This window comes from Eumetopias jubatus, unplaced genomic scaffold, assembly GCF_037043125.1.
Source record: "Eumetopias jubatus isolate StellerSeaLion01/CBP00866 unplaced genomic scaffold, mEumJub1_p1.0 scaffold_7, whole genome shotgun sequence".
NCBI lineage: Eukaryota > Metazoa > Chordata > Mammalia > Carnivora > Otariidae > Eumetopias > Eumetopias jubatus.
Window position 1 is genome coordinate 129,160,341 of NW_028274813.1, and position 15,686 is coordinate 129,176,026.

The 15,686-nt window shown below is 40.6% G+C and overlaps 1 protein-coding gene across 5 annotated transcripts in view; it reads left to right on the forward strand.

Annotated features, from left to right (window-relative positions):
• Positions 1 to 15,686, forward strand: part of CHD2 (chromodomain helicase DNA binding protein 2) — a 134,601-nt gene that overhangs the window by 46,491 nt on the left and 72,424 nt on the right. For 3 of the 5 annotated variants that reach the window (XM_088024952.1, XM_028122121.2, XM_028122120.2), the window contains 7 exons: positions 5,508 to 5,615; positions 7,594 to 7,734; positions 8,960 to 9,093; positions 10,625 to 10,850; positions 12,301 to 12,401; positions 13,412 to 13,456; positions 13,626 to 13,804. In XM_088024952.1, the coding sequence (XP_087881078.1) occupies positions 5,508 to 5,615; positions 7,594 to 7,734; positions 8,960 to 9,093; positions 10,625 to 10,850; positions 12,301 to 12,401; positions 13,412 to 13,456; positions 13,626 to 13,804 (934 nt within the window). The remainder of the gene's footprint in view (positions 1 to 5,507; positions 5,616 to 7,593; positions 7,735 to 8,959; positions 9,094 to 10,624; positions 10,851 to 12,300; positions 12,402 to 13,411; positions 13,457 to 13,625; positions 13,805 to 15,686) is intronic. The other 2 variants (XM_028122122.2, XM_028122124.2) reach the window with 1 other exon arrangement.

Here is a 15,686-nt window from a genome sequence, read left to right on the forward strand (position 1 = left end):
GATCTAAGTGGTGCTGTGCTTGAAAACCTGTGCAGAAACCCACTGGCGCCTGTAGTTATTTCCTTCTGTCAATCCTGAGAGTTCTCTAAAGTTGACAGCCCTCAGAGGCCTTCCTTCTGCTGAGTAGAACTAAGGTTCCTTGTAGGCAGGTGTATCTTCTGTAAGGCTGCTTCCCCGCCCCAGGCTCTTCCTTAGGAACTTTTGAGAGCTGTGGAGTTCCCCATCATGCTTGTTTGTTTGGGGGCACTGGGCTAGCCTCACTTCCTGCCATCCTTTGGGCAGCAGGTGAGTACTGGGGCTTATGGGGAGCTCTTCTCTTGAGTCAGTTTAATTAGTAGGATTAATTGGAGGAGGTGCTACAGCTGTTAAGACTCAAATTGGAAGGCACAGCACTAAAGGGGGCCCTCTGTGATCTGAGCAAGCTTAACAGAACCTAGTGTGTGGGCACATGGATTTCAGAATTGAGAGACTCAAAGAGTGGAAATTTTGAAATACTAGCACAGGGAAATGCTTTTCTGAAACCCTTCAGACTGTACCACAGATTTTGAAGTTTTTTAAAAGGAGCTGTTTTTATTAACTTTTCTTTTTAATTCAAACTTAAAAAAAGTTATAAGAATAAAAATAGTACAAGGAATGCCTGTGTACTTTACCCAGATTTGCCATTGGTTACTACTTTTCTTTTTTTTTTAAAGATTTATCTATTTATTTGACAGAGAGAGACAGTGAGAGAGGGAACACAAGCAGGGGGAGTGGGAGAGGGAGAAGCAGGCATCCCGTGGAACAGGGAGCCCGATGTGGGGCTTTATCCCAGGACCCTGGGATCATGACCTGAGCCGAAGGCAGATGCTTAATGACTGAGCCACCCAGGCGCCCCACTGGTTACTACTTTCACCCCATTTGCTTTATTGTTGTGGGTGCTTTCTTTGTATATATTAATATATGCATGCATGTAATATTTTTTCTGAACCATTTAAGACTAAGATTGACACACATCATGGCCTTTTACGCCTAAATACTGAAGTGTGGATTTCCTAAGAAGAAGAATACTCTTATTTTTTTTTTAAGATTTTTTTTTTTATTTATTTATTTGAGAGAGAGAGATAGCGAGAGAGAGAGCACAAGCTTCAGGGAGTGGGAGAAGCAGGCTTCTTGCGGAGCAGGGAGCCCGATGCAGGGCTCCATCCCAGGACCCTGGGATCATGACCTGAGCCAAAGGCAGACGCTTAACCATCTGAGCCACCCAGGCGCCCCGAAGAATACTCTATTTCATAAGTACAGGGTAGTTTTAATATAAATAGGTTTAACATTGCTAAAATACTTTTGTCTAATTCATATTCCCATTTTGTCAATTGACCCAAAAATATCTTAAAACATTTCCTAGCTCCACTGCAGGGTCCCTTCTAGGGTTAGATACTGTATGAGTAGTCAGGTTTCTTTAGAGCACTTTCACAGTGCTTTCACACTTCTTTGCTTTTTTGACTTTGGCATTTTTAAAGAATAGAGTCTCACAAGGGACTAACTCTCCCCAGAGTCATAATGTGAATTAGCATTTTAAAAATTTAGAAGTTATACAGTGTAATGCTTCTGTACAATATTGAAAACAGTTTTCAAGTTTGTTGGCAACGTTAAAAATTTGAGAAATGGTGCTCAAGAATCCAGATTTCTAGCTGCTTTTGAGAAAAATCTGTCAGTGCTGACTGCTGTAACAGTGGTCTTTTTAACCTGATGGACTCGGGGTTCTCCATTTGATCCCATTTACAGTCCTTACCTGGCCCAGTTGATATTTGAGATTGTAACCCCTGACCTAGTCATATAAACTAATAAAATTTTTGTGTTTAACTCACTCCTGCTATTTTGATAACTGAACTGTGTTCCATGCCGTACTTACTAATGTTGTCCAAATTTGTGAAATGTTGTATGGGATTTTTGCTGACTTGTTATGGTCCCATCAGTGCTTCAAACCACTCTAGAATGGTTCCAGAACCTTTTCTCCCAACTGTAATTAAAAAAAAAAAATGTGTTAGCCATAAATCACTTGAAGTTTTTCTCCTGTGACCATAGTTATTTTTTTCTTTCCAGTGCTTTGAGTTGGAACTCGATCACAAACTCGTGACATAGTGGAGGAGAATCTGTTAGCCCCAGATTTTCCTCCTTCATTGCAATTTGCTCCTGAAAGGTGTTCTCTCTGGGAAAATGTACTAAAAATAAATGAAGTTTAAACAGCTCTTTCCTTTTTTTCCTCGCCTGCCTTCTACAGTAGAGGAGAAAGAGATCCCTTTCTTTGGGTCTTAGAGATACTTAGTAGGAACCCTCAGTGACTCTTGGCCAGAGTTCAGGCCTGTTTTATTTGCAAAGGAATTTTGTTCATTCCCTCCTTCATAGATTTGATTTGTGTCTCAGGGTTTGTGTTCTGCCAAACACCTTTTTCCAGTAAAGGAAGAAAACTACACCTAGTTAGCTTGCATTCTGATTTTTTCATGTCTATTTACATTGCCTTGGGGCCTTAGTGGCCAAATCTTAGTATTTTTCTCCCCAGTTCCCAAAATTTTGGTAAAAAACATTCTGTTGATTCCCTCTTAGGGAATCCCGCTGATGCCCTCTTAGAGCTGGATCTGGCAATTCAAGTCTCCTTTGACGTGTGAAAATTTTTTTAATCACAATCTTTTATTTTTTTTTTTTTAAAGATTTTATTTATCAGAGAGAGCACAAGCAGGGGATGCTGCAGAGGGAATGGAGAAGCAGGCTCCCTGCTGAGCTAGGAGCCCGATGCGGGACTCAATCCCAGGACCCTGGGATCATGACCGGAGCTGAAGGCAGACACTTAACTGACTGAGCCACCCAGGCATCCCAATCACAATCTATATTTTAGACAATTTCTCATTGTAGCCTGACTTTTAATATATGGCTTAGTCAGGGAGTCCTCCTCCTAAAATTTGCATTATCTATAAGACACCAGTGCTCTAGGAGAGCCCTTGACATCTATAAGGTTGGGAAGTAATAGTAATCTTTTTGTAACTGATCACTCTTCTCACCTCCTCTTTATGCAAGGTGACTTAGTGTCACTGATCCTAACTTCTCCCCCTGTTCTTGAAAGTTAAAATAAAATTTAAAATAGGGGCACCTGGGTAGCTCAGTAGTTAAGCATCTGCCTTTGGCTCGGGTCGTGATCCTGGGGTCCTGGGATTGAGCCCCGCATTGGGCTCTCTGCTCGGCAGGGAACCTGCTTCTCCCTCTCCCACTCCCCCTGCTTATGTTCCCTCTCTTGTTGTGTCTCTCTCTGTCAAATAAATAAATAAAATCTTTAAAAAGTTTTTTTAAAATAATCTAGCAAATTTCAAATACTTGTACAGACTAACTCATTTAGGCCTTTTAAGCCTTCAATTGTTCAGATCCTCCCAGAATGTGTAAGCTTGGCTTTTCCTGATTCTGTGGTCTTCAGTGGGTTATGATTGAGAGGAGGAAGGCTGGAGGTATGACAAAAAATGCCAAACAGCTTGTTCTCAACTGGGCTTTAGTTTCCTTCTCTAGGAGGAGGCCTTTGGGCCAGTTGTTTTGCTCCGTTTTTGTACATTCTCATACTGGAAGATTCTGAGTCTTCCTGGTTGTCCAGAAGTCTATACACCTGCAGTTTAACTGGAAAACTCAAGCCTCAACACTGATTCTGTCAAGTTGACTGCCATTTTAGTCTCTCAGAGTTGTAGAAGTGGATTCCTTAGCTGCCCTGATTGAGATTCTCAGTTCCTGTGGAGTTATGTAAATTATAACTAATATTTGACTGTGGATCTTTCTCATCTGATCTTCTCTCCCTTACATCTTAGTTTGTGTTCTTTCAAGCTTCTTTCCTGTGAAACCACATCTCCAGTTTGACTATGTGAGCCCCTTCCAGGGGGTAAACTGTTCTGAACTTGGTCCAAGGAAGAGCACAGCCTCATGTGCCAGTCTCCCCTGGAGATGCCTGGAGACATCTTCCTTCGTGGCCATCCCCTTCTGTTCCTTTGATTCCTTAGCAAATGTTTATTGTACTAAGTTCTAGGGAAGGAGACTAAGGTGCCCAGAGTGTAGTTAGATGTAGGAGGTCTTTGTTTAAGAGAGAGAAAGAAGGATATTAGGCAATATTAATAGGACTTAGTGTCTTAGCAGTCTGCTTCCAGAAAGTACCCTACCTGTTTGTTAGACTGATAGGGTTCATTCTTAATTATTTATTTATTTAACAAAGGAGTATCTCCCTCCATTTGCTTGCCTTTGTGCTAAGCTGTGGTACAAAGATGAACAGAAGTGGCCCTGCCCAGAAGCAGTCACCTACGCCAAGGGAAATGGATATGAAACAAACAGTGCCATGGAGCTGGAGTAATGTGCATGGAAGTGCTCTGCTGCCTGTTCATGCTTCCTAGAGTCTCTACTCACTCAGGAGTAGGGTAGCTCTTCCACTTTCTAGGAAGATTCTTAGGAATTGGTAGATAAGCTGCCTTCTTGCAAAAAGCTTCCTTTATTCTTTTGACCTATTCTCCTATGAAGAATGTTGACTTGACTTTGTGATTCTCTGATAGTTGTCTTTAAAATAACTTATTTCCTGGTCACAGACCCAGAGACACAGTGGTGATTGTTTTGTCAAACCTCAGGTACTTGCCTGTGAGTTTAGTGTGTGTGGTTTTTTTTTTTTTTCCCCCTGGATATTTCATGCCCGGTGGCTATATGTTCTTCCTTCTTTCCTAGAAATGAGCCTAAGTCCCGTATTTGGTATTTAAACCTAAAAAGGGCTGGGGTGGTAGGAGAGACCTATAAGATATGGCTCTTTAAAGCATATGGCTCTTTAAAGCCTTCTAAGATCTCAAGGAGCAGAGGAACACCTACTGTATCTAATAATTATTAAAAACTACATTGAACAGATTATTTGGTGGTAGGTTTATCAGTGAAAAATAATTTTAGGAACTGTTTCATCAAATATATTCTAAAGATATTAAAATAACTAGTATAGTAGTTCTAGAATGAGTCTAACCAATATTAGCATCACCTTTGAATTTGTTAAGATTCAAATTTTTAGGCCTCTTATTAGACTTGCTGAATCAGAAACTGTGGCTGTGGTCCAGAAATTTCTTTTAGTAAGTCCTTTAGGTAGTTCTGATCATCTTAAATATGAGAAGCACTAGTCTAGTATATATTACAGCTTCAATATGTTCAATGATAGTAGTAAATAAAAATAGATGATGAGAGATTTAACAGCTTTTTTTTCCCCCAGAATAGTTTAAGAAATACTTCCTTAGTTTCCATTTTCATTTATTTTTGTCACCAGAGAAAACATAGGAATAGATATTACACAGTCCAGGAAGGAACACAGCCAAAATTTAAATGAAGCTAGAATAAACCTTTTTTAGCCATAATGCCTAAAATATACATGTTCTGCCTTTTGGAGAATCTGATTGAAATTGGTTTTGTCAGATTCTTCAAGCTTAAACAATCTTGAGGAGTTCTTCTAGAAAAAAATCATTTTGCTTTGCTTTTGATCACAGAGAAAAATGGAAACGGGAGCCCTCAGAAGATGAACAGGAACAAGGCACCAGTGCAGAGAGCGAACCAGAGCAAAAAAAAGTGAAAGCCAGAAGACCTGTCCCCAGAAGGTGCAGTGTTTGCTTGAACATCTCTGCTCTGGTGGCACTTAATTTCTGTTAGGTGGAGAAGGATGATGCAGTGCTAGAACGACAGCCTTGATTGATGGGATACGACATGTTGTGATTCTGGGCTTTGGAAGTCTGTGGTTCGCTTCTTGCCAGGCTACCTTGTTAGCAAGTGATTAGATGATGGGGACGCTCACGTTTGACTGTTTGTATCGTATGTCACGCAGAACAAAGCTTCTGTTTCTTAACCCCATGGCGTGCTAGTTAGGAGGGGTGGACATGTTTTCTGCTTTTATAAAAGGCTCCCTGTGTATTTGAATAGTGTATAGGCTGTTTTTGGGAGAGGTAATTCCTAAGTTTAAAACACTGCCTGTTGAAAGCAGGCTTCACTGTTTATTACCTTGGTCTTAGAATCTAACATTAAGCAGAGAATCTGTGCAGAGAAGGAAGCAAGCCGAGGTGGCAGGAAACTTTGGTTTCTGGTCAGATATCTGGCAACAGAGGTACTGGTATTGGATAAAGGAAGGCAGGAGGTAGAGAGAGATTGCAGGGAAGTGTACCTTGCAGTGTTGCGTAGGATGGGGTTGACAAACTACTGCCCACTATATCCCACCAGCTATTTCAGTATGGCCTGCAAGCTAAGTATAGCTTTTATAGATAAACATTTATAGTTTGATGATAGGGAACACTAAATTTGAACCTTAATTAAGTGAAATGTTATTCCTACAAAAAGATTCTGTTCTTTTCATTAGATGTGTATCACAAAAAGTGTATTGAGTGATGATTATTTTGAGTGTTGTCAATAAAAATTGTGTGAAAATTTATTTTCCCATGTTATGTCAGTTCCTGTGTAGTGGCCTCAATTTTGCTTCTTGTCTGGAAAAGCCAGAAATATTTATGCTCTGGCCATTTGCAGCAAAACATTTGCCTACCTGTGACTTAGGACATTGTACACCAGCCCCCACCCCAGCAGGGAAATACATCATCTGAGTTTGGTCTCCTTTTGTCCAAGTTTAAGCTCACAGGACTGGGAAGCCACTTCAGCTTTCTCTTCCAGAGCTTACTCGTCATTTATTGAATCCCTGGTCACCTGTCTGTGTAGTTTTGGTAATGGAAGGTACAAGAGAAACAGACAGGATTGTGGGTTTCCATCTCCCTCTTTGTCCTTTTACCTTTATACCATGGGTAGCGTATTTGGGGATTTCCTTCCGGGAGTGCCCAGGCTATGGCCCTTGGTCCTGGCTGTGCATGGGAGTCACGCATGGGGCTGTTTTCTCAGCCTGTTCCAATGGTGTGTGGCAGGGTGCGTGTACTCTTAGGTTGTCTTCCAGGTATATTATGTAACAAAAATACATGTGTAGTGATTTCTTGTCCTTTGCTCCTTTTATATAGGTAGCATTTCATGTGTCTTGTTCTGCATTTTTTCTTTCATTCTCTTGGAAATCTTTTCCTATCAGTACATGGAAAAGTTCTGCTTTTTGTGGGGGGGGCTACCTACCTAGTATTCTGTTCAAGAACTGATTCCCAGTTGATGAAGACTTAGCATTTTTCTAATTTTTTGTTACTGTAAACCATACTAGGGTAAATACCTTATTATGCCTGTATTTGTATGTATCTGAGCAATTCCCAGAAGTAAAATTGTTAAACATTTGTGAGTTGGGCGAGGTACCATCAGCAACATGTTGCATGTGTATTTTTATGTCCGGTAACCTTGAAGAACAGTTGAGAACCATTGTCTGAGAATCCACTGTGTCTCCTGTATATGATTGAGGATTCTCAGCATTAGAAACACTTTCATGTTGAAAATGCAAATTTTCTAGTCAGTTAGAATCTCAGCAATTGGGACCCAGGAATATACATTTCTGACACTCCCCAGGTTAATTCTATGTGTGTACTGCTGCTCTGGGAAATTATAAAGATTTGAAATAAACACCAACGGATAGAGTGAAAACTTTGCCATTTTTTTCTCTTCTCATTTTAGAACAGTGCCCAAAGCTCGTGTTAAAAAGCAGCCTAAGACTCAGCGTGGAAAGAGAAAAAGGCAGGATTCTTCTGATGACGATGATGAAGATGACGAAGCTCCTAAAAGGCAGACTCGTCGCAGAGCGGCTAAAAATGTTAGGTGGGTGATGCCCCAGAAGTCTTTCATTAGTCTGAGGGTGATAGTGTAGTTGGTTTGAACTTCGCCCTGGTAAGTCCAGGATGTTGCATCTGATAGGCAAAAGTAATGACCCGGGTCTGGAGGCTGTGCTCAGAAATCTGATCAACGTTCTTGCAGAAGGAATGGTGTGGGCCAGTGGGAATGTGTAAGGCATAGCAGTGGCTCATTTCAGGCCTTCGTTCCTGGAAAGAAAACTGCTTCAGGTTGATGTTCTATCGAGATGACTTAGTGATACTGTCTTCATTTCATATCATCCTTTCTCAGGAAAGATGTTTGGATTGTATTCTTACTTCTAAATCACTCCTTTAATCAGATTCTCCTGGGGATCAGATTACATATTCGGGCGTAATAGTTTACTAATAGGATATGAAGCACTAACAGGAAATAAAATAGAGGAAGGGACACATGCAAACATCAGTATTTTACTTTATAAGTCGAAGGACATTTCATTTTCTTTTAGAGGATACACGGGTTTCTTCTGGTCTACTTAAAGATGGTGAAGCTAACTCCTGGAGATAGATACTAACCTATCCCTTTGTCCAGTTAATGATTCCACAGCTAGGACTAGGCGCTGAGTATGCCAACGTATAGTTCGGCACTTTTTCCTCCTGCAGCTGTTGTACATTCAATAGTGTGTTTTTCTCTCATGTGACTCCCAAACCATTATTTGTCTATATATGGTGGGTGGTGACATTTTAGTATTTTATTACCAGGAAGTATGTTAGTGGAAGTTTTCAGCAGTTTGAGAATACTTAAATTTCATATTCTTGTCATCAGGAGACAAACTATCCGGTTCAAACATTTAGTCTTAGACATACTGCTTCCTTTTTGCTTAATGAAACAGTAACTGTTTTTTCATTTATTGTGCATTTTCTTTGTAGTTGTTCCCTTGTTTATATAGTCATGATCTCATGTCACCAAACAAAAGCATAGCTGTGTCCTTGGAGTTGTGTGTGTCTTGCTTACACAAATCACTACAAGTGTAGTCTGTTTTTATTTTGAACTGTGAGTAAGCCTTCCTGCTGTTCTCTATGGACAGGCATTATTACTTAGGAGAAAAAAGAACTTTGAGCCCACTTTAGCTGATGTTAAAACAACATGTTGGAGCCAAAAGTGTGTGGTTCTTTGATGATGTTCTGTTTGGTGGTGTTTAAGGCTCCTTTATCCAGCACTCTTGTTCATGCAGTTACAAGGAAGACGATGACTTTGAGACAGACTCCGACGACCTCATTGAAATGACTGGGGAAGGAGCCGACGAGCAGCAGGATAACAGCGAAACTATTGAGAAGGTCCTAGACTCGAGGCTGGGAAAGAAAGGAGGTGTGTGTCTACGGGAAGCAAATTTCTTCTATCTGCTCAGCAAGGCGCAAGTTTTCTGTATTTCAGCTCTAAGATGATGAATTTCAGTCCATGCTCACATTGGTTGTGAAATGTGGATGTTTGTCTTGTTTTTGCTTTTTCAAGTTTTTTTTAATTCCAGTTAGTTAACACACAGTGTAATACTAGTTTCAGGTGTACAGTACAGTGATTCCACACCTCCATCCACACCCGGTGCTCATCACGGCAAATGCACTCCTTCATCCCCATCACCTCTCCTCCCCCTACCTCTGCTCTGGGGACCATCAGCTTGTTCTCTACAATTAAAAATCTGTTTTCTGGTTCACACCCCGCCCCCCATGTCCACCTGTTTTGTTTCTTAAACTCCACATGAGTGAAGTTATATGGTATTTGTCGCTCTCTGACTTATTTCACTGAGCATGATACTCTCTAGATCCATCCATGTTGTTGCAAATGGCAAGATTTCATTCTTTTTTTGGCTGAGTAATATTCCATCATCTTTATCCATTCATCTGTCAGTGGACATTTGGACTCCTTCCATAATTTGGCTGCTGCTAATAGTGCTGCTATAAACATTGGGGTGCAGATGCCCCTTCGAATCAGTATTTTTATATCCTTTGGATAAATACCTTGTAGTGCAATTGCTGGATCATAGGGTAGCTCTATTTTTAACTTTTTGAGGAACCTCCATACTGTTTTCCACAGTAGCTGCACTGGTTTGCATGAAATTTGGAAGTTTTTCTGACCCAGTCTCATGGTTCATTGTTGAGGATGTAGGGATATGTGGAATATGTCTTTGAGACTTGAAAATTACGATAGTAAAGATGTGTTAATCTCTTAAAAAGCAGTGATGTAGCAGAGATTCTTGCTTACAAACATTAAACAAATTACCTTTAATTAGGTGTTTCTGAATCTCCTTGTGAAACCTATCAAACTGGCTAAATACATATGTGGACTACAGTGAAGATTTTTTTTGTATTTAACTTGAGGTATCTCCTAACTCAGTTTCTTTAAAGTAACCTTCCATATAGAAAATATCAAAATATTACCTAATTCTTTTCTCTTTGTCTTTTTTTCACCCAGCCTCACTCGAGGTTAATAGAGTTAATAGAGAACTTTGGGTGGATGGGTGATTGGCATGGGTGGTGGTGGGGGATTTTTATTTTCTTAATATTCCTGGAGAGACAGACTTGTTTTCTGAATTAGTATGGACCAAACCAAAAGCACATTTCTCTACCATTTTAATTGTGTTTGGACACGAGGATTTCTTTGATTTCATCAGCAAATTCTGGAAAACATTTTAAAGTGTAGAAATTGGGTTTGCACTTTGACAATATTTGAAATTATAAATCTTGTTCATCCTGTATTGTTTGTGAATTTCTGCGTATTTTTAAGTCAGAGGATTTTGGTGCTTCATCCAGAAAAGAGACTCTTTAGTTGAATGCATGCTTGAGAAACTTTTTCAATGTCTGGCTTAATACACTTTTTAAAGTTTACCTGAATCCTTTTGCAGCCACTGGAGCTTCTACTACTGTATATGCGATCGAAGCTAATGGAGACCCTAGTGGTGATTTTGACACTGAAAAGGACGAAGGTGAAGTCCAGTACCTCATCAAGTGGAAGGGTTGGTCTTACATCCACAGCACGTGGGAGAGCGAAGAATCCTTACAGCAGCAGAAAGTGAAGGGCCTAAAAAAATTAGAGAACTTCAAGAAGAAAGAGGATGAAATCAAGCAATGGTACATTTTTGAAGCAGTGGTATATTTGCAGCCTTGAGGGAAGGGAAGGTTTTTCAATAATGCGTGGAGCACATAGCTGTCTAGGAACTCAGATTTTGCCTTGATTATCTGAGCACCGAGCTAGCCACAATTCCATTTTATAAAACGTGACCCAAAGACACTCTGTACTTCCCTATGTGGCCACCAAGTTTGTAGAGTTTTATAATAGTAGTAGTTCATGGAGCATTTTGCACATGTGATATTTTTAGTCCTCACAATAAGCCCATGAGACTCTCCCCATTGTACATAACACATTTTGTAGGTAAGAAGAGTGAGGCACAGAGCAGCTTTTCCGGGGGGACCCAGGATTGTAACTCTGGCAGCCAGAGCTCTTAAGCACCTTGTTATTTCCCGTGTATGCTGGGGTAGCTTAGGTGTCAGGAGCTCATATTGTAGAACTGTCTGGGTTCTGGTGCACCTAACACTATTCTTAGTTTTACACAGTTTGCAGAAATGGTGTGACAGAAACAGGTGACTCCTGAAGCTGTGATAAGACCATTGTGTTTTTAGTTTTCTTACAACTTTGAATGTGGCCGAGTTGCAGATGAGAAATATGTGGGGACAGCCCCCACAAGCCTAAACTAATTAATAATCAAGTTCAACCCTGAAGACACACCTGTTAGTGTAACATGGTCGGGTTATTTTGTGGTAGAAATAGGGCCAGATGGGTTCTAGTTCCCCTTTCACTACTGTGCACAATGTGTTCCTTCAGTAAATCCCTTATTTTTCCTTTGAGTGTCCTGAAGATGGGGTACGTTGTAAAGTGGTTAGAGATTTAAAATCCTCAGAAGTACAGTAGTTCTTCATTTCAGGTTGTCCTGTCGCCCTTCTGTAGAATTTTGGTGCCAGGAATAACTGGTTTTCCATAAAAGCTGCATTGAATCACTCCTAAAGCACATACCTATATGAAAAAAGGCACGTTTCCTTTTAAATCTAGAAGACAGTTTTATTGTCTTATTTTGTTTAGATACATGAATTTATCACACAAAGTAGTTACTTTTAGGTCTTTATAAAGAACAACTGGTGTGTCCTATGAGTCTAAGGTTTTCCTTTTGTTTTTTTAAAGATTTTATTTATTTGGCAGAGAGAGAGAGCACAAGTAGGCAGAGGGAGAGGGAGAAGCAGGCTCCCCGAGGGAGCCCGATGCGGGGCTTGATCCTAGGATCCTGGCATCATGACTCGAGCCAAAGGCAGACGCTTAACCAACTGAGCCACCCAGGCGCCCCAGAGTCTGTTTTCTAAAAGCGTACGTTTTTTGTGAAATACCTGGTCTAATTAATAGTAAAGGATTGCTAAAGGGACAGATGGAAGTAAAGACTCAGTTTCTTTTCCTCTTTTTGACTTTACTCTGATAGATGTATATAGGTCTCTCAAATCTTAACTGGCATATATTTTTTTGTTTTCTGTGTAGGTTAGGAAAAGTCTCTCCTGAAGATGTGGAATATTTTAACTGCCAACAAGAGCTGGCCTCAGAGTTGAACAAACAGTATCAGATAGTCGAAAGAGTAATTGGTGAGCACATGGAAACTTATTTCAGCAGTGTTTGAGCTCCACGAATAATGGCTTTTGGTTTTGGGGTAATGTAAATTAAAAAAACGCATTTTGTGGGTTTACTTTTTGACAATATATAGTTGTCTAGATTTATTTTGGAGGAAAAGTTAACAAGATTTGGTGGTAAATTTGGATGTGGGGGATGAGAGAAAGGTGTCAAGTATGTAGCTGAGATTTTTGACCCAAGCAAATAGAATAGAGGTACTATTTACTGAAATGGAAAGGTTGAGGGAAGAGCTGATTTTTGCAGTGGAAATCAAGAACTTGGTTTGATATTTGTAAGTTTGCTATACTTCTTAGTGGTCTGAGTGGGAAGTATTGTGAAGGCTGTGTAGCATATGTGAGCCTGGAGTTCAGATCTCTTGGTCTGTGCTGGAGATTTAAATTTGGAAACTTATCACTGCAGAGATAGGATTTAAAGCCTAAGATTTACGGAGATTATCAGGAATAGTATACATAGTGAGAATAGGAAGTCTGAGAGCATTTCCTGTTCTGGAAGTCAGGGAGAAGCCACAGAAGACAAGAAAGAACAGCCAGTGAGATCGTAGGGGGGCCGCGGGAGTATATCCTGGAAGCCAAGTAATTCATGGGGCTTGGGAAGGAGGAGATGCTGCTAGCTAAATGCTGTGAGGACTGAGACCTGATCCTTGAATTTGGCCCTGGTGTGGTGCTGGTGAAGTGGATCCATGGAATGGTGGGGTTACAGACCTGATTGAGGTGGCTTCAAGAGAGAATGAGGGGGACAGTGAGTAGAAACATGTCTCCTGGGGAGTTTTGTTGTAAAGCGGGAAGAGAGGAATGGGGTAATAGCTACATAGGGCTGTTAGAACAGGACTGTTTTTTCTTTTCTTTTTCTTTTTTTTTATGATGCAACATTGTAGAGTAAGTTTGTATTCTTACTCAGGACCTAAAATGTCACTCTTTTCTTGGTTATAGTGATAACTTTTCTATCTTATTTTCCATTTACTTAGCTGTGAAGACAAGCAAGTCTACACTGGGTCAGACAGATTTTCCAGGTAAGCAAAAGCTCTGGTTAATAAATGTTAGCATTTAAGAGCAGTTCTGTTTTGCAGAGTATTCACAGTCTTGCCATGTGGTGTTTCAGTGGTCATATGTAAAACGGAATTGTTACTTCCCCTCCTTTAATGACAGTTGCCAACCTACTAATTTTTGTATATAAAATAGCTCATAGTCGGAAGCCGGCACCTTCAAATGAACCTGAATATCTATGCAAATGGATGGGACTGCCCTATTCAGAGTGCAGCTGGGAGGATGAAGCCTTGATTGGCAAGAAGTTCCAGAGCTGTATTGACAGCTTCCATAGCCGCAACAACTCAAAAACCATCCCGACAAGAGAATGCAAGGTGTGGTGATTGCTGGCTTTTGATTTTCCAGGGGAAAGAGGTATTGATAGAAAGGGTTGGTCACATAGATACTGGGAGGAGAAAATATTACAAAAGTAAATGATAATTCCCATTTTTAAGTGAAAGAAGATGAATTAAGCTTGACAGCAAAGTAAAATATTAAAGGGAGAGCATGAGTTGTATAATGGCTTTGCTGACCTCTTTATTCTTAAATTCACAGACTTGGGTATGTCTCATTAGAGATAGCGTGCAGAATATTTGAGAGAATTTAAGCACTTCAAAGAGAAGTGACAGAAAAGGGGAGAGGCTCTGAATTCTAAGATGTGTATATATATATCTAAGAGATATATATATATATTTTATATATATATATATATATATATATATATATATATATATAAGTAGGGTTTTTTAGTTGCTAGATTGATTATACAAATCCTCTCCCTTCATTGGAATCCATTGCCCATGTAAAGTGGTGTGCCTCATTAATAAAAGTATGTGTAAGACATGGGCTCTGTCTCTGAGAAGTTGACATCCAGTTCATGGCACCAAACCTCCCTCTGTGAAATGCAGTGTGTAATTGGGGCAGGGAGTATAATCAAGAATTTGTGGTCAGAGAAGTACAGAGGCAGAAGTCACTGAGCTCCAGTAGTCCTCGAGGAGGTTTTAAAGAGTTAAAGAGGAGGTCGTGGTACTTGAACTGCCCTGGTCCTTGAAGAATGGGTTAATGCCAGATAGAGGAAGGGGGGCCCAGGTTATTGCCCTCCCATGAAGGATGCAGGAGAAAGATGTTCTTTGGGTGGGAAGAGAGGAAAGTGGTATCGGTGAGTGCATTTAGGTCCGAGGGTGCATGTCTTGAATGCCTTGAAGGTAGTTTGGGCTTTACCCTGTGGGTATTGATGTGAGAAGAGCAGTGGGATGGAAACTGTATTTAGCTCCATCTCACAGCAGTGTGTAGGAGACTCTAGAGGAGGCAGCTACAAAAGCCAGCAGGTCTCGCCAGGAAGATGCCATAGAAGTCCATGAGGGAAGAATAGTGTGAGGACAAGGGAGGTTGTGGTAGGATGGAAGGATCAGATGGGAGAAGCCTTGTGGGGGAGACTTGGCAGAAGTGGATGCGGTGTTTGGTGGCTGAGTGCGAGGAGTCAGATTCCGTTTACTGCTGGGTGCTCACAGAGGGGAGCTGAGATGATCAGTGATCATGTTATCAAATAGACTTTTAGGATGATACTTCACATAGTAGGGTGCTAATTCCACAGAGCCCTCATCTTTAGGGAAATACTCCCTGAAAAAAGACTGTGTGGCCAAAGAACTTTGGGAAGCATTCCTAAATGAATTTTCCCTGTAAACTCAACAATATGCACAAGCATAACGAAATTTATGTAACTTACTACATTGTTTCCCGGATGGATTTAGCCACGGAATCTGTATTTTGTGCAAACCATAGAGACATGGCCCTACTAGACCACACTGTCCTTCAAACCCTTTCCTTTAGAAAACCAAACTCAGCATATCTGGGAGTTCCAGCTAGGTGGGGGCTGCATTTCAGAATTTGCAAATGCTATTACAGTAAAGTTCTGCTGGGTTTAGCGTATACAGACTTTCCCAGAGGTGGTGTTTTATATAGTTTAGAACGAGATAATGTAAAGATGATAGGACAGCACTCCCTGCTGTATGATGGAGACAATATAAAAGAAGTGCTGTGTAATTATGTTCACAGACTGACTTCAGGACCAGGAGCATGTGAACCAGAAACTGTTTGGGATGCATCTGGCTTTGGGAATACAGACCACAATGAAAGGAGGTGGGGTGGGCTTGGATGGGTAGAGTTGGTGATGCAGATGTGAAATTTAAACCTTTGGGCTATGGTTCAGAGCACATA